The following is a 23,941-nucleotide window of genomic DNA, read 5'->3' as shown; positions in this document are numbered from 1 at the left end:
CCCTAAGCTTCTGTTGCTCAAGGCTAGCATTTTACCACTTGAGCCACTGTGCCACTTACAGCTTTTTCTGTTTATGTGGTCCTAAGAAATCAAACCCAGGGCTTCATGCATACTAAGCAAGCATTCTACAACTAAGTCACATTCCCAGCCTGGCAAGAGTATCTTTTTTGGGGGTCAGTTGTGGGTTTGAACACTGGTCTGGGGCCCTGTCCCTCAGCTCTTCAGCTCAAGGCGAGTGCTCTACCACTTGAGTCACAGCACCACTTCTGGTTTTCTGGTGGTTTATTGGAGATAAGAATCTCACGAACTTTCTTGCCCTGGCTAGCTTTGAACCATGTTCCTCAGATCTCAGGCTCCTGAGTGGATAGGTTTACAGGCATGAGCCACGGGCAGCCGGTGGGCAAGAGAATTTTTAAACAGACTTTTTGAATTAATAAAAAAAAAAAAAGCCAGAACCAAGTATAGTAGTGTATGCCTCTAATCCCAGAATTTGGGAGGTAAAGATAGGAGGATCAGTTATTTGAGGCATGGGCTACACAGAACTTTCAGGCTACCCTGGGCTATATAGAAAGATCCTGTAGTGGCGCTGTGGCTCAAATGGTAGAGTACTAGCCTTGAGCTGAAGAGCTCAGGGACAGTGCCCAGGCACAAAGTTCAAGCCCTATGACCGACAAAAAAAAAAAAAGAAAAAGAAAAAAGAAAAGAAGAGGAGAGAAGAGGAGAGGAAGAAAGAAAGACCCTGTATTAATGACAAAGACTGAGGCAGAGACAGAAAAAGCGAAAGAGCTTAGGGTAACACATCATAAAACATTTGGGTCTCCCACACCAACATTATGCAAATATTTAATTTATCAAATAATTTAGAAGTTATTTTCTAAATTATTTGATAAATTAAAATATCCCATTTTGTTCTTATTCTTTCAAAGCCCAACTAAAATGACTTTAAGAAGATTATCAAGTATGACTTCCTTCTTCCAAATAACTTTAGAGTTAATCATTTGCCATTTCAAAGATGTCTCTTAAGTAGCTGTAAAGCCCTGCTGGGCAAGAAGTCAAGGGCACATGAAAGACGTTGACAAAAAGTAGCTGACAGTATCTGAACAAAAATAAGTTCTATTTTCTACATTAAACTTTTTCGAAACCCAACTCAAAAATGAACAGAGAGTTTACATTTCTAGAAATATTGAAATTTACATATAGTACAGTAAGTATATGTATAATTTATATATAGTACAGTTCACGTGTGTTAGCATTCTGAAACTGGGGAAGTAAATGTAAGAGACTGGAATTCTCATACTTTTAATCACAATTATTACCTCTAAAAAATGACAAGGTTTCACAAAAAAGATTATGTTGTAATTACAGTGAAACCATGTGTAGCTCCAAATGAGAAGATTATGTTAACTAGAAATGCTTTGCTTATGAAACCAACAGGTCAACATAGCAAGGCTTCATCCAACTGGAATAAACTAGGTAGTAGTAACTCCTTTGCAATCCACAGAAGTTAATCTTAAGTGACCTTTAGAATGCAACCTACATTATAGGATAACTCTATCACTCTACCTTACAAAGAACTTACACATAACTAAATTTCCAACAACAAAAAGAAAAGAAAATGAAAAAAGAAAGGAAAAACTTGAAGCAACAATGATGCATTTTAAAAAATATGTCTAAATGATACAAATTGAACCTGTTTAAACTGTTTTAAGTCTAAAAACAAGTCCTTCAATACTTTTGATTTATAAAGGATATCTAAACACTGAAGGAAAATTGCATTTGTGCAGTGAATTTTAAAAACTGGTTAGTGTGAGAGAGAGAGAGAGAGAGAGAGAGAGAGAGAGACAGAGTGTGTGTGTGTGTGTGTGTGTGTGTGTGTGTGTGTGTGTGTGTGTGTACACCCCTACTGGGGCTTGAACTCAGGGCCTGTTCTTTCACTTCGCTTTTTCACTCCAAACTGGCACGCTACAACCTGAGCCACACCTCCACTTTCAGCTTTTTCTGGTTAATTGGAGATAAGAGTTCCACACATTTTTCTGCCTGGGCTGGCTTAAAAACCATTATTTTCAGATCTCAGCCTCCTGTGTAGCTAAGATTTTTCAGATGTGAACTACCAACACCTCCTGACAAATAGCAACTACACACATACACACACACACACACACACACACACACACACACACACACACACACACAGTGACAAAAGCAAAGGATTTCCTTTTCAAGTCTGCATATCAAAACTGAGGTCATATCTCTAGAAACAGAATTTAACAAGCCACAATCTGCTGAAATCTAATCTTTCATGCTATTTTTCATTCATCATAAATCTCTGTACTGTATGCCTTCCTGACTTGGGAATGTCAGAAAAGACAGATCAATACACACACTTCATGTCAAGTAGCTCAGAAATAATGGTATAATGGACACTAAAACTGGGAGTTAGCAACATAGGTTATAAATCTCTGTGCCATTAACTCATTAGGAATTTTTGGGCAAAAACATGCAGCTCAGTTGTAGTTCTGGTTACTCAAGAGTCTGAGGCAGGAGACTAGCTTGAGTCTAGGAGCTTGTGACCAGCCTTGGCAACAAAGCAGAAGCTGATTTCAAAGGAAAACATAAGCTGAGTGAGGTTTCTCTCAGTTTCTTCTCTAGATTGCAATCAAAATAGTTGTTCTGTTGTGAGACAGGAAAAATAATGACATCTTGGGTACCAACCTATTTAAAACTGGTAAAACATATTGAAAGAAGCATATTGAAAGAGTCACTGTAAACTGCTTGGAAACAGAAAAACAGGTTTCCAGATTCCCTCCTCACTTACTGAATTTTCCTGGTTTTGCCCAAACATGAAAGAGTTATCATTCTCTCTCTTCCCCTCTCTCTTAAAACCAGCTTCTTAGGGTTGGCTTTTAGTATCCCTGTGCTTTACCAGGAGATGAGTTATGGCTAATCTAAGCAGCTATCTCAGCTGCTTAACAGGGGCTGTAACAGGAGTCAAATAAACTATTCCTCCATGACCTTATTCCAACTCTGAGATTCCCTAACATTTTCAGATCCTAAACGCTTTTCAATTTCAGTAACTCAAATGACAATATCTCAAAGTAACTGTAGGTATCACATAGCGTATTTTTCATGTAGAGAAATGAATTATGTGACTAGAAGAGGACGATATGTACCAAACTGAATGTGCAAAGCTAATCCTTTTGCTGTGCACCATTACTACTCGTGCTGCCTACGGAAGCCAAATTTAGACAGGAATTCATGCCCTTTCACTATACAAGTGCTCTGCAAAGACCACAGCAGATCTGATACACAAACAACAGTTCAATGTGGAATTCACCTTATTTTAGTATATTGATCAGAAAGAAACATATTCTATCATAAATATTTTAATGAGAATAAGTCATTTTAACACATTTGGCCACAGGGACTTCTTTTAATTTTAATAACTTTATTAAGCCATAATGTTTAAAATAGCCATTTTAATTAGTAATATAAATTTTTTCCACTAATTACATGTAAATAAGAGAAAAGCAATTTTATATGTCTTTCATGTGTTGGCCCTGAGGCTTAAATTCAGGACCTGGACAATGTCTCTGAGCTTTTGTGCACAAAGCTAGCACTCTATCACTTGAGCCACAGAACCACTTCCAGTTTTTTGGTAGCTAATTGGAGATAAGAGTCTCATGGACTTTTCCTGCCCAGACTGGCTTTGAACATTTCCTCAAATCTCAGTCTCCTAACTAGTAGAATTACAAGGATGAGCCACCGGCACCCAGCATTATAAATCTAATTTTAAATAGTACTTTTAGTTGTATATTTCACATCCACCAGAAACAAAATCTTCTGTTTATTTTTGCAAAGAAAATTCTTCAGAACACTGCTTTTCTGGGAAGGCTTCCCATAAAATGCTATGTGCTTAATTTTTCTTTTCACTTTAAGTATTTTTAATTGAAAAATATTTTAAAATTAAAATAAAATATGCATATATTTTCACTGTTAGCTACTGGACTAAAACATTACTCCCAGAGTGGGAAGGAACAGAGCCTTACTAAGCATGGAAATCATTTCAGCTACCATAATGAGCTAGGGCTACCAAAATAATTTTCCTCTCAAAGTGATTGTAAGCATTCAAAATAAAATAATGACCCCAGAGAACCCAATAACTGGAACTAGAATGTTTCACAGAGGAGATTAAGTTGAATAATTAATTTTCATTGTTCTTTAAATAAATACTTCAATCTCTTGTCCTAAGGAACCATGGGAACATAAAAGGAACACATATATTTATAAGCCTAGGAAAATTATGTCTCTTTGCAATCAAGGAGCTGCTCCTGAAGAATAGAATGCCATAATGTTGGTAAGTCTTGATTAAATATCAACATTTTTGTCATTTAAAAAAAAAGGACCTTTATCCTGATAGGGAGCAGAAAGTGTTAAATGATGTGAGAGAACAATCAAATGCAAATGTATTAACCTAGTCTGGACTCGTTTTTAATAAAGTTTTTTGGTTGGTTGGCTGGCTTGTTACTGGGGGTTGAACTTACAACTTTATACTTACTAGGAAGGTGATCTATACTTGAATCATACCTCCAGTACTTTTTGCACTGGTTACTTTTGAGATAGGGTCTTACTTCCTGCCTAGACATACTCTCAGATCACAATCCTAATTTTGTTTCCTTCCATGGCTGAAATGCCACTATGCCCAATTTCTCCTATTCTTAAGAATCTCCCAAATTTTTCTGCTTGGGCTGGCCTGGAACAGGCCAATCTCTCATGTGGCTAGGATTGCAAGCACAATTTGGTGTGACAAGCCACTGGACGATAAGGGAGCCTCCTGTGTGGCTAGGCTGGCCTCAAACTACAATCCTCTCAATCTGTGTCTTCCAGGCATTTACATAACAGCTACAACTCTGAGCAAGTTACTTAACCTACCTGAAGCTGTGCCCTCCTCTGTAAAATGAGAATACTAGAGCTAATGGGGGAAGGCATACAGCAAGTACTCAGCATACATAAGGACCTGGATTCAAACCCTAGCATCAAAAATACATGTAAGTAAATAAATAAAATGGTGAGTTGGAAGTATAACTCACTAGTAGCCTGTTTGTCTAGTATGTGTGTTAGGTTTATCATCAACATTACAAAAATAAAATAAGTAGCCAAATGTTTATGGCTCATATTGTAATCATAGCTCCATGGGAAGATGAGAATGGGAGGATGGTGATTCAAAGCCAGCCAAGATATAAATGTGAGACTCTCATCTCAACCAATAGCTAGGCATAGTGGCATGTATCCATAATCTTGGCTGCATGGTAGGCTGATACCAGGAGGACTATGATTCCAGGTCACACCAGGCAGGAAAGTCCCCAAGACTCCATCTCAAAAAAATGAAGCTGGAGGGGCTGGGAAGGTAGTTCAGTGATAGAATGCATGCATGAGGCCCTGGGTTAGATTCCTCAGCACCACATAAGCAGAAAAACCCGCAAGTGGTGCTGTGGCTCAAGTGATAGAGCACTAGCCTTGAGCTGAAGAGCTGAGGGACAGCGCCCAGGCCCAGAGTTCAGGCCCTACGACAAGAAGAAAAGGAAGAACAAGAAGAAAAGCCGAAGAACAAGAAGAAGAAGAAAAAGGAGAAGGAGAAGGAGAAGGAAGAAGGAGGAGGAGGAGGAGGAGGAAGAGGAGGAGGAGGAGGAGGAGGAGGCGGAAGAGGAGGAGGAGGAGAAAGGAAGTAGTGGTAGAGTGCTTGTCTAGCATACATGAAACCCTGGGTTCAATTCCTCAGTACCATATAAACAGAAAAAGCCAGAAGTGGTGCTGTGGCTCAAGTGGTAGAGTGCTAGCCTTGAGCAAAAGAAGCTCAGGGACAGTGCCCAGCAATGAATTCAAGCCCCAGCACTGGCAAAAAAATAAAAAAAAGAAGAAGCTGGGAATGGAGGTCTGTGCCTGTTATCTTAGGTATAGGAGATGGCTAAGTGACACAGCATCTGCCTAGTAAGTGCAAGGTCCTGAGTCCAAATCCAAGTACTACATGATAATGATAATAATAATAATAATAATAAATAGGAATACTAATATTACCTGTATCATAGAGTTGCTACATGACAGTGCCTGATTTACATAAATTACAGTGGCCTACTAAATATGGGCTATTATTATTTGTATTTTTTTTTGGTAGTCCTGGGGCTTAAACTTAGGGCCTAGGCACTGTCCCTGAGCTTCTTTTGCTAAAGGCTAGCACTCTCCCACTTGAGCTACTGCCCCACTTCCAACTTTCTCTGTTTATGTGGTACTGAGGATTTGAACCCAGGGCTTCATGCATGCCAGGCAAGCACTCTACCATTAAGCCATAGTTCCAGCCCTATTATTTGTATTTTTTAAAACTATAACCTATGGGGGCAGCGAGGTGGGGGGGGGGGGGTGTTCAAATGGTAGCACATCTGCCTAAGAAGTGCAAGGACTTAATTCAAACCCCAGTACCATCAAAATAAATAACAGAACAAATTTGTGAATGTCATTTTAAAACAACACACACACACACACACACACACACACAATGCACACATCTTACATTTTCTAAATAAATGTGTAGGGAAAACAAAAAAGTAACACAGTAAGAACTATGTGACTATGTTTTTAGTGGCAAGAAATCTTAGGAGTAGGAGAGAAGGTAGAGTTCAGAAAAGACTTTAAACCTTTTCTACAGAACTCTTTCTTTCTTTCTTTCTTTCTTGTTTGCTGGTCATGGGGCCTGAACTCTGGGCCTGGGTGCTGTCCCTCAGCTCTTCAGCTCAAGTCTAGCGCTCTACCACTTGAGTCACAGTGCCACTTCTGGCTTTTTCTGCTTATGTGGTGCTGAGGAATCGAACCCAGGGCCTCATGCATTCAAGGCAAGTACTCTACCACTGAGCCACCTTCCTAGCCCAGAACTTCTTCTTATTTGCAGATAAAACCACGGTTTGAATTCAGGGTCTCATGCTTGCTAGGTGGGTTCTATAGTAAGTCATGCCCCATCTCAGAACATTCTACTTTTTTTTTTTTTTTTAGAACATTCTACTTTTTAAAGTATATTCATAACTGGTGCTGGTAGTTCATGTCTATAATCCTAGCTAATCAGGAGGCTGGGATCTGAGGCTCACAGTTTGAAGCCAGCTCAGGCAGATAAATCTGTAAGTCTCTTGTCTTCAATTAACTCACAAAAAGGCCAAAAGTAGATTATAGCTCAAGTAATAGAACACCAGTCAATGAGAGAATTGCATCCCTTTGGTACATAGTTGGGGGCTGGGTACAATAATCTAAACAACCTAACAAAACCTATCCTAAACAATCTATCAAAAGGTTATCTCTTTCTGTCAAACATGCTGAACTGGTAGAATTCTAATCTGGGGCTGCTTGGCAGAGCAATACCTATTTGAGAATGAAACCAGCACAAACACACACATACACACATATACATCTGTGCTCACTGCTGCACTATTCATGAAAGCGAAGGTACAGAAATAGCCCAGATGCCCTATAATGGATGAGTGGATCAATGCAATGGAATTTTAACTTATTAGAAGTAGGTGTACCTAGAAAAGATGGTGTTTTAAGCAAAGTAAGTCAGGCTCAAGGAGATAAAAGGCACATGTAGAAATTAGCTCTAAAATACAAACATATGATAACATACATACACACACACAAATTATCTAAAGGATGGTTCACTTAGGGGAGGAGCCCAATAGTATAACATCGTTCAACAACTAATGAACAGTTTGACAAAGTGAACACCAGAAAATTGAACACGCTTTTTGGGGGTGGGCAACAAGAAGGGGTACACCAATGAAGAAAGGGTGAGCAAATACAGTCATTATATTCAATGTACACTATGCAAAACTTGAACTACATAACTTGAGGGTATGATTGGGATGGAGAATGTTGAGGGAAAATGGTGGAAGGCCTGACATTGATCAAGTTGCATTGTACTCATAACCTGTCTGGTGAATTGAAATCCTTTGTAAAACTACTTAATAAAAATAAATTTTAAAAAACCTAAAAGATGAGTTGTCATACTGCTGATATCAGTTAACATCCCTATCTCGTAAAGGCTAGAACCAGTACATTCTGACCCAAGCAAGTTTACCTGAGTTTCTGTCATTTAAGGCTGAAACTGTCTTTTTTTTTCCTTTTTTTTTTTAACTTTCATTTTATTTTATTTTATTTTGTGAACATACTGTACAGAGGGGTTACAATTACATGGGCAGGATAATGCATACATTTCTTATCAAGCATTGCAACCTCCTCCTTTGTTTACCCTTCACATCCCTTCCCAGCCTCCCCCCCCTCACCCCCAAGGCTGAAACTATCTTGACTAATATATGATCAAAATATGTGAATCTTCAAGTTCTAGAAGTCTGATACTAGCCATAGGAAGAATTTCAGTAGAAAAATACTTTTAGAAATTTTCATGATCTCAATAGAGAGCTTGACAGAATAGGAAAATATATACATATATATACACACACACATATACACGCATATATATATATATATATATAATCAGATATCTTAACCAATATTTTCACCAAAAATAAAGAATATAATCCCCAATTTTACATTCTGAAGAACTGATGAAAACCTTAATCAGAATGTCTTATAAAACAATAGGTTCTCAACAAGTACTGGTAGTTCATGCTTGTAATCTTAGCAACTAAGAAGCCTGATATCTGGAGATTCATAGCTCAAGGCCAGCCTTAGCAGAAATCTGTAAGACAGCAAAATGCTGGACTGGTGGTATGGCTCAAGTGTTAAGAGTATCATCTAATAAGCAAGCTCAAGACTCTAAATTCTGATACTGTTTTTTTAAAAAGTCTGGCTTAGTAGGGTGCTGGTAGCTCATGCCTGTAATCCTAGCTACTCAGGAGGCTGAGATCTGAGGATCGAGGTTCAAAGCCAGCCCAGGCATGAAAGTACAAGAGACTCTTATCTCCAATAAAGCACCAGAAAACCAGAAGTGATGCTGTGGTTTAAGTGGTAGAGCACTAGCCTTCAGCTGAAATGCTGAGGGACAGCACCCAGGCCCAGCGTTCAAGCCCCATGACCGACAAAAAAAAAAAAAAAAAAGTCACATAAACCCACCATGCCACAGATAAGATTAAGCATTCATTTTGAAATTTGTCAGGCTTAGAACAGCCTATTGTAAGCCAGTTGTTCACACTTCACCTGCTTTGTCATTGCTGCTAATGTATCCTTTTGCTACTATATACTTTGGATGAAACAAAATTGGGTCAATGATAGTGTGTGGCTGAGAGGTAAAAGAAGAGATAACTCAAGAAATTACAGTTATACAGTAGTAAAATCTTATCTTGACAACTAGTTGTAAAATTATAGTACAGTCACACACATTGAGAATTAATTTGTCAGGGTCTGGTGGCTCCCACCTGTTATCCTAGCTACTCAGGAGGCTGAGATCTGAGTTCAAAGACCAAGCAGTAAGGTCCACAAGACTTATCTCCAATTAACCACCAAAAAAAAAAAAAAAAGCCGGAAATGGAGCTATATAGCTCAAGTGGTAGAGTGCTAGCCTGGATCACAAAACTCAGTAACAGTGCCCAGACATTGGTTCCTCACATCTGTAATCTGTAATCTGAGGATCACAATTCAAAGTCAGCCCAAATAGGAAAATCCATGAACAAAAGAAGCTCAAGAACAGTGCCCAGGCTCTGAGTTCAAGCCCCAGGACTAACTTAAAAAAAAATTGTTTGTTATGCTCAAATTTTATCAACTTAGTAGGGGGTGAAGTAGGAAAATGCACAATACTAATAAACATCTTTTTTATATTTTCTTTTTTCTTTTTCCCCCATATTTTTATTAGCCTAAATTGTCATACAAGGAAAGTTCATTTTGACATGTCCATATATCCATATAGATCAAACTCACCCCTTCTATCACTCCACTTCTCCCCTCTCCCCGCTTCCCAAACCAGTTTCAACAAGCTTCACTATTCCATTTTCATACCTGTATATAAACTATTTGACCATATTCACTGTATTCTCTATTCACCCTGCCTCCTCCCACAAGTGTCCACACCCAAGATAGGACCTGCTGCACATTCTTGTCATTCATTCATTTTTTAAAGTAATGTTAAGTGTTCAAAGGGATTTCATCATAGTCTTTTTAAAAAGCTATTTCCCTGTATTCAAAATAAGGTTTCACTATTTTTTTTTTTGGGGGGGGGGGGGGAGGTGCTAGTCTTGGGGCTTGAACTCAGAGCCTGAGCACTGTCCTTGAGTTTTGTTCAAGGCTAGTGCTCTACCACTTGAGCCTCAGCTCTACTTCTGACCTTTTTGGTGGTTAGCTGGAGAAAAGAGTCTCAAGGACTTTTCTGCCTAGACTGACTTCAAACTGTGGCCCTCAGATCTCAGCCTCCTGAGTAGCTAGGATTACAGCTATAAACTACTGGCACTACAGCTTAGAGTGTTTCACTCTAACAAAGCCTTTATTAGGAATTTACATATATACTTTCATTAAACATGGGCATACCTGTACTCTGTACTTTCAAAAAGGGATAAATTATTGTTTTAACTGCAGAATTATGTGTGTATGTGATACACACACACACACACACACACACACACACACACACACACACTAGCATACACATATGCTAGTACCAGGACTTAAACACAGAGCCTCCTGATCTCATTCAACTTCTTGCTCATGGCTGGTGCTCCACCACTGAGCCATACCCCCATCCTAACTCATTGTTTTAGGTAACCAACCACTCTTTTGGTTTAATTGATTTCTTATGATAGAATCACAACTATGTAGTATAGCAGGCTAGCCTTGAACTCTGAACACTCCTGCCTCAGCCTCCTGAGTTCTAGAATTACATGAATTATATATGTGCATCACCATGTCCCACTACAATTGACCTTTTTTTTTTTTTTGGTCAGTTGTGGGGTTTGAACTCTGGGCCTGGGTACTGTCCCTCAGCTCTTCAGCTCAAGGCTAGCACTCTACCACTTGAGCCACAGCACCACTTTTCTGGCTTTTTCTGCTTATGTGGTGCTGAGGAATTGAAACCACAGCCATATACATGCAAGGTGTACTCTACCACTGAGCCACTTTCTCAGCCCCTACAATTGACTTTTGAGTCATACTATTTATAAAGACAGACAATGCCACTGAGCTAAACGTTAAAGACAAGAACTTTTAACTATATTCTTAGTCCTGTTTTTTAGAGACAAGGTCATTTATGTAGTCCAGATTGACCTCCAATTTGCTCTGTAACTGTAGTCTCAAACTCCAAATCTTTCTGCCTCAGTCTCCTAAATACTGAGATTATAAGTGTGTACCACCAAGTCCAGCTTTAAATTGTACTCTAAAATTTAAAAATAGCCAAGCATGTTGGTATATATTTGGGAACCCAGCCTAGGTTACATAATAAGACCATCTCAAAAGTAATTAATGAAATTTAATTTAAATTGAACCCTTCTCTATAGAGAAGCTCAAATGATGCTAAACTCAAATGACCCCAAATTCTATCAAAACCAAATTATATCAAAAATAGAATACTCTATAATGTAACTTTGACTTACCTTTGTCCTTAACTCCTGCTTTAAACCCCTACAGGACTATTCTCCTTAATTTTACTCATTTTCTTGACCATTTCAATTATGCATGTCACCTATAAATCAGTACCTGATCCTCTGTTCTTTTTATTTCATATTTAATTCATCATAAAAATTCATCTACCACCCATAAAAATCTGTATCTGATGTTAACTTAGTGGGTTACATTTATTTAGAAATCAAACAAGCTCACCCTCCAAAAAATCCTGAAATAAAGTGCCTTATCTATTAATATCTGGCCTAAAAATGCCAGGTTTACTACTCTTCTATTATATTCATATTTAATAGCAAATTCAATAGATTTTTTTCTCTTATAAAGTCCCTAGTATTGTCCTTCCTTTCCATTCACCCAGCCATCAGCCACTCCAGGTCACTATCTCTCACATGTATTATTTCAATAACCTAATAACTGACAGCCACTTACTTCCAGTCTCTCCAGACTTTACCTAACATACACAAAAAGCTGCCAGAATTTACCACTTCAATGTGAGCACTCAGAAACCCACAGAGCCTCCCAATTGTTTCAAAGCCAAAGTCATTGGCCAAAGTTCTAGGTAGTTACAGCAAAAAAGACACTTTTTGTTCATCACATAAGTAGCTATATTATTTTTACTTTACATTCTTAACACAGCACAGCTGCCATTAGCTCCTGACATAATTTTGTCTTTCAAAAATCGCCTTGTTTCAAAAACCTACTATACCAAAAGGTTTTAAAGTGTAGGTTCTAGGGTTTGACCTGACTCTGGTATCTATCATTTTTTAACTAAGTAACAGTAACAAGTCATTTGATTACATCTACATAATAGAGATATCAAAATGACTTCTTAAGATTGTTATGAAAAGTAACATAAATAACATTCTTAAAGCACTGGGCCAATACATAACATACTCTAAACAATTAGTAAATATTAGCCACTGTTAATAGTTGGCTACTCTTTCCAGTCCAATTGCTCTACCATTTATCCCCACTATTCTTTTTTTTTTTTTATTGTGAAAATACTGTACAGAAGGGTTACAATTACATGGGCAAGATAATGAGTACATTTCTTATCAAGCATTGGAGCCTCCTCCTTTGTTTTCCCTTCCCATCCCTATCCCTTCCCATCCTCCCCCCCCATCCTCCCTCCCCTCCCCCCCCTCCCCCCCTCAACCCCACACCAAAGTTGTAAAGTTCATTTTCAACATAACTACTTGTACATCTCATTGTTGCAATGGGTCCACATGTATCCGTATTTAAACGATTTGTTTTTCCCCTGCCCCTCCACAAATTATACTGACATCAAATACAGTGAAAGCAGGTATCCCCACTATTCTTGTCTCCATCACTGATCTGTAGAGATGGACTGGTCCTCGGGAAAGAACTAGTTCAATCACATGTCCATCATCAAGTCTTGACTTAATTCTCTGCTTTAATTACTCAATTTGGTGTTTTTTTTACTAAACTAAATACAACTATAGGTATGCAAAAAAAATGGTTCTCACTAAATACTAGTTGGGTAAATAATTACTACAGAAATGTATAATTAGGGGCTACAAAGGTGGCTCAGTGGTAGAGCACTTGCCTTGCATGCATGAGGCCCTGGGTTCGATTCCTCAGCACCATATAACAAAAAGAAAAAAGCCGAAAGTGGTGTTGTGGCTCAAGTGGTAGAGCACTAGCCTTGAGCTGAAGAGCTGAGGGACAGCACCGAGCCCCAGAGTTCAGGCCCCACAACCGGACTCAAAAAAAAAAAAAGTATAATTAGCAGATATGTGTCTAATATATCTAAATGCGCCCATAAGAAAATCCAATTCAAATTTGTATCTATCCTAACTTTTTGTAAGGAAGTGGTACTATGGCTCAAGTGGTAAAGTGCTCACCTTGAGCTGAAGAGCACAGGGACAGCGCCCAGGCCCAGAGTTCAAGCCCCACAACCGACGGAAACAAAACAAAAAACAAAAAACCACTTTTTGTAAAAGTATCCAATAATTTTAAGTATCCTTTGAAGTAGACAAGCCAGGAATAAACATTTAATATGTTACTTGGTAACTGTAGTCCAAATGCTCCAACCAGCTATAATGTATCTAAGAACCTTTTGCTTTCCTGAAGTTGTATTTCTCTCTTCCTTTCTTATAAGAAAGTTTAAGTCAATATAGAATTTTCAATATAAAAACAAAATAAGACTATCATAAAAATAACATATCAGGGGTTTGGGGTATAGTTCAGTAGTAGAATACTTGCCTAATAAAATGAGGCTCTAGATCAATCAACAGCACCACAATAATACTAATAATGTTCAAAAATAAAGTAATATGCGAAACATTAAATGAAAAGCTAAGATTTAAAAATTGTCAAATAGTCTTAGTCTCTTTCCTTGTACCACCAAGCCACACTACCACCACCATTACCCATATACCCATTCCAAAAACAAGCCTTCAAAACAAAATAAAATAAAATAACAGGTTGGGAATGTGGCTTAGTGAGACAGTGCTTGCCTAGCATTCCTGCATACCACATAAACAGAAAAAGCCAAAAGTGGCGTTGTGACTCAAGTGGTAGAGTGCTAGCATTGAGCAAAAGAAGCTCAGGGATGGTGCTCAGGCCCCGAGTTCATGCCCCAGGACGGGCACAAAAAAAAAAAAAGCAAGCAAGCAAGAAAGAAAGTAACAAATCCATGCGGAATTAAGATTTTTTTTTTTCATAGAATTTTTAAAGCTGGATTTTCATTCACTTATATCTCACTGGGTCTCACATGAGAAAATGAAACCCCAAAAGTCAAACTTAAGGGTATAAGAGCCAGATAGATAAATGCAAGCCTGGAAATTGAACCAATGATCCTGAGTCTTGGACCAATGCTCATAGTACTATGTCAAGTAGCATCAACTGATTTTTTTCATGACCATTTAATGTAAAAAATGTAATACTATATCATTTGAACTCCTACAATTGAGATAATCTTATGACAGAGTTAACACTGATGTATTTTGGGATGTTCTCAGAAATACCTGGGAAGAATACAAGCCACAAATTGAACAGTTCTGTTATAACTACTTTTGTTCTTGAAAAGATACTTCCTTCAATTAATTGTGTAAGCCCAGCCCTTGGGAGGCTAAGGAAGGTAAATGAACTACACATGGGTATGGTATAGCATTCTCCCCAATAATAACTTAAAATGATGTTTCAGATAAAAATGGAATCAATTCAAGGCTCATATATTAGAATCTTTTCCTAATATAGAACCATAGAGTTTTGGAATTAGAAGTAACCTTGGAGGTCACCTTTCATTTTAGAGAGGAAAATAATACCCAGCAGGAATCTGCCCAAGGTTAAAATGTCTACGCAAGAACTCAAATCCAAAATAAAGTTTTCAAAAGAACAATTCTGGGAAACACCACAACATTTAGTGAAATTCCTTAAAAATCTAAGAAAGTGAAGCAAAAATTAAGCAAACCTCTTTCAAAAAAAAACAAGTCTACAGTCTAGTCACTGATCCTAAAATCTTAAAATAAGGTAGATTCTAGGCAAGGGTTTTAGACAATAACATTTTGTATCAAAACCTCCAAAAGCCCTATGGTTATGCTATGAGTAAGCAGAGAATGGGAAAGACACACACAAATTAAGAATAGCTTTAGCTTTAATATTATCTCCATAACAAATTATATGAAGGATTATTCTTAAACTAAAAAATTGTATAAACATACTATTTTCAAGAAAGTAAGAATTTTGGTCATAATACTTACCAATTATACAAGTATGCCAATGAATTTTGAAACTTTACCTTGGTCTTAGCTTAAGGGAAGCTATAAATTGTTTTAAGTCCATTTTTACATATTTTTAAATCAAAGAGAAAATAATTTGAGGAAAACCTTTTATCAATGGTAAATATAAAGAAAATCTTTAGATCACATATCAGCAATAGAATTACAAACTATATTGTCTTGCTATCTTTGTAAGCACATATGAAATTAAAACATTGCTTAAAGGTAAGGTTTGAAAAGGTTTAGAGTACATTTGTTTCTTGTTGAAAAATATGTTAATTTACCTGTAGGAATATGTTTCTCAACTCATGAGGATCACCTCGCTTGGTTGTGTGTATCTGTAGGGGGAAAAAAGCCAGTTAATGCTTCACTAAGGACCACACAGTCTCTTTAGATTACAGCTCAAATCGGCTAACAATCAATGGTCTCATCTTTTATGGTGGCATTTAGTTTTAAGCAATCCAAAAGCCCAAATTGCTGATAACTACTGTCAAATTAGAGATCTTAGACTAGAAGGTGGGAAAACAGTGTGAATGGTTAAAAAAGGGGAAATAACAGTGTTACCTCTGTACTGGAAAGAAAAGGCAATGAGTGTCAGTCTTTTACTTTACTCCAATTCTTAGAACAACACAGTAGCAATCACCAAGCTTCAAACCCAGAGACCCACAAGAGTAGGGCAACAGGAGTGTTAAAATGCACAAATTAATAGCATGGCCTAGCAGCCTTTCTTCTCAATGGAAACCAATAATTACATATAATTATCTCGGCAGTCCTCTTTCCCCATCGAAACCTAAAATATGAGCGCTTCCACAATACAGATACTTTCAACATCCTGAGATCTGCAACGAAAATGACAACCACTGCCCTGGCTGTACCAAGGCTCCAAATTACTCAATACCTACCCCCTCCCCCACCCCACACACGGATGCCCTAGGTAGCACCGGCTATACCGGCCGCTTCCATTCCCTTTCCGATGCTCCGTAACTCTGTGCTCACAAGTCCACGTACCTAAAGGCAAGACCCTACTCGTCCTTCAATGCCCAGTGGTCCTCACAGCCCCCTCCAACTCACAGCCCTCGTCCTTCCCCTCCCCCAGCCGGGCATCCTCTTCCCTCCGATGTGAGCCCCGCGCCGCTCTCCCACCCGCAACCTGGAGCCCCCGGACGCGCTACCTAAGAACTAGCCACAAAAAGAAATGGAAAAAGGGTAGGGGGAGGAGGCTGCAGGCAGGGCCCTTGGAATGTCTCTTATGCAATAAAGGCAGCAGCAGAGAGTTGGAGTCACCTTGACCGCCATGCTGTGCTCGGAAGCCGGGGACGAGCGAGTGAGCGAGCAGGGCCCAGCTGTCACGGCGCGCGCGCGCCGCCTCGCCCGCCCTCCCGCTCGCCGGGGCCGCGCGCGTCCCTATGCAAATGAGCTCGGGGCGCGGCCCGCCCCGAGAAGGCCGGAGCCGGGGCTAAGAGAGTTGGACCCCCAGCGGGACCCTGGCCTGCGGCGTGGGGAGGAGAAGAGGGACTGCTCCTCCTGCCCCCAAGACTGGAGTGCGAGCCTGGGGATTCCGATGCGCTAGAGGTTGTCTGCGGCCGAGTCTAGGACGCACCAGCCTCAAGTTGCCTAAGGCCTCTTAATGGGTGTGGCTTTGGGCTCAGGCTTCAGCCAAAGGCGGTTCCCCCCCCCCCCCCCCCGAGGCTTTTAAAGGAGCCCTTTGGGGCCTATATTGCACAAGATTTCGAAATACTGAGGAGCAGGTCCCATTAATAATCGTTAATTCAAGGCAAATACTGACGAATTGGGAACTGTTCACTCGGGTGGAAAATTTTAAAAACTAAATTAGGTAACTATAACAAGAAATGTGCTTCTAAATTTGTCATGGATGCGTATCTTAATACGTGTTTATTTCATACACCATTGTAAAGGTTAGTACTACACTCACTCCACTTTCCTAATCATCCAAATCCTTTGTACAGGTGGGGTGGTGTACCAATGCATATAGAAAAATCTCCACTGATCTTCCGGGCTGGCACTGAATCCTGGCCATTATTTGGACATGGACAGTAACTCTCTGTTGGATTCCCTGTCCTTCCTAAGAAATGATAGCTCTATCTTGAACCAAAATAATATCTCTAAAACTGAGTCTTGCTATTATAAGCACATCAGGCTACATACTGATGCACTAAAAACAGTTAATGGGCACCCACTCTATGCAAGACGTAGCCCTGCTTGTAAAAAATACAAAGACAAGATTTACTTACCTACTCTTTAGGCACTTACAGCATAAATGCTTCTCCAAAACCTCAACCACATGTGATTTTTTTGTACTTTTAAAAAAGTTATACTACTATTCACTTATTTTTTTATTATAATCAAGTGATTGTCCATGGGGATTTCATTTGACATGCCCATACAGGAATACAATGTATCCTGATCAGACTCACACTTTCAATCACACACTTATTCCTCTTTTCCCCTTCCCAAACCAATCTCAACAAGCTTCATTGTTCCATTTTCACAAATGTACATAAAGTATTTGGTCCATAGAATATATACTTCTTTTTTTATATATACACTTCTTTTAAAACATTTTTTTTAAGTCTAAGAAAGCCAAGATCTACCTTAGTCTCACTTAGTTTGTAATTCTGGTAAGTAACAGAAATAAAGAGTAGCTTACAGTAAATGGGAATTGTTGGTAAGCTATTAGTTACACTGCTAGTACTCCACAAATGAGCTTTTCTGCTACAGTTGCTTTGTCTTTCACAGTTTCATCTTTCCTCCATCTTTTCAGTGTGTTTTATTTTTTGATTTCTTCTTTTTGTTCAATGTATTTTGGAACAATGTAACATTTTTCCTTCTAGTATCTCCTGTCCATCATTCTCTACTGTTTCTTTCTAAAGTTTCTGTAAGTAGGAATGTAAGGCTTATTTTGTCATTTTATAAGGGAAAGATGTCTAATTGGTAGGCCAAAGTCCCTCCCTTTGAATCAACATATTGAGGAAAAAGTCTTACAATTTCTCGCCCAGGCTGACTTTGAACCCCAGTCCTCAGATCTCAGCCTCCGAAGTAGCTAGTATTACAGTAGTGAACCACTGGCAATTGGCTCAAAATGAATTTTTAAAAAGTAAAACCTGGGCTGGGAAGGTGGCTCACTGGTAGAGTTCTTGACTTGCATACCTGAGGCCCTGAGTTCCATTCCTCAGCACCACATAAGCAGAAAAGGCTTGAGCACTGTGGCTCAAGTGGTAGAGTGCTAGCCTTGAGCTGAAGAGCTGAGGGACAGTGCCCAGGCCCATAGTTCATGCCCATGACCGACCAAAAAAAAAAAAAAAAAAAGTAAAACCTGGAAATACAAAACTCCTAAAAGAAAATTACAGAAAAAGCTTGTTGACAATGCCCTGGGCAATAATTTCTTAAGCATCAAACCCAAAGCTCTAACTATAGAAGCAAAAAATTAATTAGCAAGACTATATCAAACTGAAGTGTTCTGTACACCCAAAGAAATAACCAACAAAATGAAAGGCATCCTTCAAACTGAGGGGAAAAAAAATGAACTCATGAATCAGACTAGGATATGCCCTTGTTAGTTGTAAATAAATATATGATATATACCCTTGCATATAAATATATATGTGTATATATATATATATATATATATATAGAGAGAGAGAGAGAGAGAGAGAGAGAGAGAGAAACAGAGAAACAAAGAGGGAGGGAAGGAGAAATGGAAAAAATAAAACTGATTATATCAGGGTTGGGATGTAGGAAGAAAGTGAAGTGGAAAACATAGATCACAAGATGAAAAGTAACTAATACAAATTCAAAGAGCTTATATAAAGACTATAATTGATAGAATTTAAACTTTTGTTAAATGAGCATTTTATTGTTGTTTTTGCCACAAGATAGAGGGATATGGGCAACTATGTAAAATGATGACTATGTTAATTAGTTCCACAATAGTAACCATTTTGCTATATATACCTTTTTGTATATGTGTGCCAGGGCCTAGGCCCTGTCCCTAAGCTTTTGTGCTCAAGGCTAGCACTCTAGCACTTGATCAGCTGCTCCACTTCTGGCTTTTTGGTGGTTAATTGAAAATAAGATTTTCCTAGGCAATCCTGCCCAGACTGACTTTGAACTGTGATCCTCTGATATCATCCTCCTGAGTAGCTAGGTTTAGGCATGATCCACAGGCATCCAGCTATATATACCTCTTATAGCATCAAGTTATATATCTTTGTTTTGTCAGTTGTGGAGCTTGAACTCTAGGCTTGGGGCTGTCCCTGAGCTCTGGCTAGGGCTCTACCACTGAGCTACAGCACCACTTCCGGTTTTCTGGTACTTAAATGGAGATAAGAGTTTCACAGATTTTCCTGCCCTGGCTGGCTTTGAACCTTGATCCTCAGATCTCAGCCTTCTGATTAGCTAGGATTACAGGTGTGAGCTACTGGCATCTGTCTCATGTTGTATATCTCAAATGTATACTATAAAATTTCTTTAAAAAAATAAATACTAGAGTTCTTGCTATGAAAAAGCTTTTGCCACGTGCCAGTGGCTCACGTCGATAATCCTAGCCCCGGGAAGTGGGGCTGAGGCTCAAGTGGTAGAATGCTAGTCTACAGCTGAAGAGCTGAGAAACAGTGCCCAGATCCAGAGTTCAGGCTCCACGACTGAAAGAAAAAAAAAAAAAGCTCAAGGACAACGCCAAAATAAACAAACAAACAAACAAATCAGATGAGGCTAGGCGTTGTGGTGCCTACCTTTAAGCTCCTGTCAAACTCCTTTACTTGAAAAGCATATATAGAAGTATTGAAGGGTGGGAGTGTGGCTTAGTGGTAGAGTGCTTGCCTAGCATGCACAAAGCCCTGGATTCGATTCCTCAGTATCATAAAAAAATCTGGGAGTGGTGCTGTGGTTTAAGTGCTAGAGCATTAGCCTTGAGCAAAAGAAGCTCAGGGACAGTGCTTAAGCCCTGAGTTCAAGCCCCCCCCCCCCAAAAAAAAAGGTATCGCAGGCTAGCCTGGGCAAAAATACAAGATTGTACTTCAAAAACAATGAAATCAAAAACAGCTGCAGGCATGAGTTAAGTGGTAGAGTACCTGCAAAAAAAATCATATGAACTACATGTATTCCTTAAATTACATTTTCTCTAAACCATTCTTACTCATAGTATGGCTCTAAGTCCTGTAAATTATGCAATGGAGATGATTTTGATCACATTTTTGGACTAGAGCCTTCTTTATTCCCTCAGGGAGACAATAACAGCCAATTTTCTTTTCAATGATGAATTTTGAAATCCATGGAATAAGCTACTCTAAATATTTGTGAGTGCTTGTCACTATACTAATAGTGACAAAACAAGATGGTACTTAGGGGAAGACTTCATGATCAGATAGAGGACTGAACTAGGTAAGTTTTAATGAATAAAGTAAAAAGAATTATACTAAAACTTTTTCTCATGTGCTAAATGTAAAGGCAGCTTTAGGCAATAAAGGGGTAGTAGGTCTAGGAATGGAGTTCAAAGGTAGAGTACTTCCCAAGAATGTGGGATGCCTTAGGTTTGACACAATACAATATAAATACAATACAAAATAAAGCATAATAATGAGTCAAGAATTTGTGGTTTATTACATTCTCTTAGGTAAATAAAAAAAATATATATATATAACTAGAGTTGAGTGCTGATGGTTCAAACTTATAATACAAGCAACTCAGGAGGCTGAGACACACACATATGTATGAGGGAACAGAGAGGAAAAAGAAAATATATAAATAGTCAATAAGCACATGAAAAAGTGCACATTTTTAGTCATCAGGAAAACCCAAAATATTCACAGAAGATAGTACTATACCCGCACTAGAATAGTTAAAATTAAAATGGAACATATTAGTTGCTGGCAATATTTGGAGCAAGCAGAGCTTTCATACACTCTGGCAGTCATATAAAATAATATAACTACTTTGGGAAAAGGTCTAAACAGGCTCTTTCAAAACTAAATATAAACCTGGCACCAGTGGCTCATGCCAGTAATCCTAGCTACTTAAGAGTATGAGATCTAAGGACTGTGGTTTGAAGGTAGCCAAGACAGGAGAGTCTGTGAGACTCTTATCTCCAATTAACCACTACAAAGTCCGAAGTAGAGCTGTGGATCCAGTGGTACAGCATAAGCTGTGAGCAAAAAAACCTAAGGGAAAATTCCAAGCCCTGAAATAAAGTCCAGTATTAACTTGCGCACGCGCGCCACACACACACACACACACACACACACACACACACACACACACACACACACACACACACACACACACACACACACACACACACACACACACACACACACACAACATTAGAATCTGGGTGCAAGTGGCTATTTGTAATCCTAGCTACTGTAATAATAGGATTACAGTTTGAGGCCAACCCTGATAGAAAAATTCACAAGACTCCTTCTCAACTGATAGCTGGGCACTAGTGGCATACCTGTGATTCCAGCTATGGTAAAAAGTATAAAATAGGTAGAAGATTTCAGTCCAGTATATACTGGGTAGGAAGTGAGACTCTATTTCAACTGACATTAAAAAGGACTACAGCTGAGATCCAGAGGATATTCAGGAGGCTGAGATCCAGAGGATTGTAGTAGTTTTGAGGCCAGCCCAGGGAACAAGTATCACAATTCCAGCTCCAAAATAACAGCTAAAAACTGGGTTAGAGACATAGCTCAAGTAGAAAAACATAAGCTGAATAAGCTAAAGATGAGTAATTGAAAGCCCTTGTAATCAAATCCTGGCAGAAGAAAAAGAGGGAAAAAGAGATAGAGGGAGGATCTAAATATCACACTATTCAAATTCAGAATACATTGATGAATAACCCATCCGCTAATATGTATGCAGTAGTTCCTATGTGTCAGACTCTAGTTTATCCTCGAAACAATCATAAAGGGATAGTGGTATATCCCTGTGATAGAGCACTTGTCTAGCATCCATGAAGCCCTGGGGTCAATCTCTAGCACCACAAATAAGAAACAAACCCTAAATTATAGCTATTTCATTTTATTATCTCAATTTAAAGATTAAGAAATTGAAAGTGAGATTAAACACCTTTTTCTAGGCAAACAACTAATAAATTAAATTCCACTACTGCCCAGCATTGTGAAAGAAGATCATAACACATATCTTTGGCCCAAGTAAAGAACACTGAATAAATACACTGAACGTATATTGGTTGTTTTTTTTGTTTTTTTTTGGGGGGGGGTCCAGTCCCAGGGCCTGGACTCTGGGCTTGGGCACTGTCCCTCAGCTCTTCAGCTCAAGGCTAGCGCTCTACCACCTGAGCCACAGAGCCACTTCCGGCTTTTTTTCTTTTTGCTTATGTGGTGCTGAGGAATCGAACCCAGGGTCTCATGCCTGTAAGGCAAGCGCTCAACCACTGAGCCACCTTCCCAGCCCCTGAAGGTATATTGTTTTCACAACTTTATACAGTTAAAAAATTGTCTAAGTTGATCCATTGTAAGTCAGGGACCATCTGTTTCAAGACAGACAGTAACTCTGACCATCTACACATACTTTTCAGTGTCTTGGAATATCTACTAAATCACTTATTTTGAAAAGGCCTTAAGTCAGTACTTTCATACAAAAAGAAAGCCCCATACCAGGCGCCGGTGGTTCATGCCTGTAATTCTAGCTACTCAGGAGGCTGAGATTTGAGGATCATGGTTCAAAGCCAGCCCAGGCAGGAAAGTCCGTGAGACTCTTATCTCTAATAAACCACTAGAAAACCAGAAGTGGCACTGTGACTCAAGCGGTAGAGCACTGGCCTTGACCAGAAGAGCGCAAAGACAGCACCCAAGCCCAGAGTTCAAGCCCCATGACAGACCAAAAAAAAAGAAAGAAAAAAAAAGTCCCGTGAGTTATGATGAGGTTAACACAGAAGAGAGTTTTCTTTGTTTTTTACATTGACTTTTGGTTGCTCTTGAATCCAGATAGACTTTCAGTCCCTTTGGCATGTCCCCAGTTCTGATTGCCTTCCAGAGGTAACCACAATGTCAGCTTTTCAAAGCTCTCTCTCTCTCTCTGAATGTACATTCCTATTCAGATGGAAATAATTTTCCATCTGACAATTCTTTGTTGTTGTTGGTTGTGGGGCTTGAACCCTGGACCTGGGAGCTGTCCCTCAGCTCTTCAGCTCAAGGCTCTACCACTTGAGCCACAGATCCACTTCTAGTTTTGAGAGTGATTTATTGGAGATAAAAGTCTTACGGACTTTCTTGCCGGAGCTGGCTTTGAACCTCGATTCTCAGACCTCAGCCTCCTGAATAGGTAGGATTACAGGCATGAGCCCCCCAGCACCCAACCATAAATTTCTTATAAGTCATGGCACAGGAAGATATTAGGATTTGAACTTTCTTTTCAGTGTGTCACCCCAAAGAATGGCTGGCTGACTAAAGAGATCGTAGTAACATGAAGGTAGAGTCTCCTTGGTGGGAAAATGCTGAATCCCCTTTACACTTAACTAAGTGTACATGGCACTGTGTGCCTGTTGTTCACACCTGTAATCCTAACTATTCAGGAGGGTGAGACCTCAAGGATATTGGTTTAAGGGCAGCCTAGAGAGA

At 39.1% G+C, this 23,941-nt stretch overlaps 1 protein-coding gene across 1 annotated transcript in view; it reads right to left on the bottom strand.

Moving 5' to 3' along the window:
• Positions 1-16,708, bottom strand: part of Slc25a12 (solute carrier family 25 member 12) — a 95,369-nt gene extending 78,661 nt beyond the window's left edge. The window contains exons 1-2 of the mRNA XM_042694124.1: positions 16,626-16,708; positions 15,626-15,679 (exon numbers count right to left, since the gene is read on the bottom strand). Coding sequence (XP_042550058.1) covers positions 15,626-15,679; positions 16,626-16,637 — 66 coding nt within the window. The 5' untranslated portion in view covers positions 16,638-16,708. The remainder of the gene's footprint in view (positions 1-15,625; positions 15,680-16,625) is intronic.
• Between the last annotated feature and the right edge of the window lie 7,233 nt (positions 16,709-23,941).

This window comes from Dipodomys spectabilis, unplaced genomic scaffold, assembly GCF_019054845.1.
Source record: "Dipodomys spectabilis isolate Male_0828 unplaced genomic scaffold, ASM1905484v1 ptg000174l, whole genome shotgun sequence".
Classification (NCBI taxonomy): domain Eukaryota; kingdom Metazoa; phylum Chordata; class Mammalia; order Rodentia; family Heteromyidae; genus Dipodomys; species Dipodomys spectabilis.
Note: the sequence above shows the minus strand (reverse complement) of the source record. Positions and strands in the feature narration are given on the sequence as shown.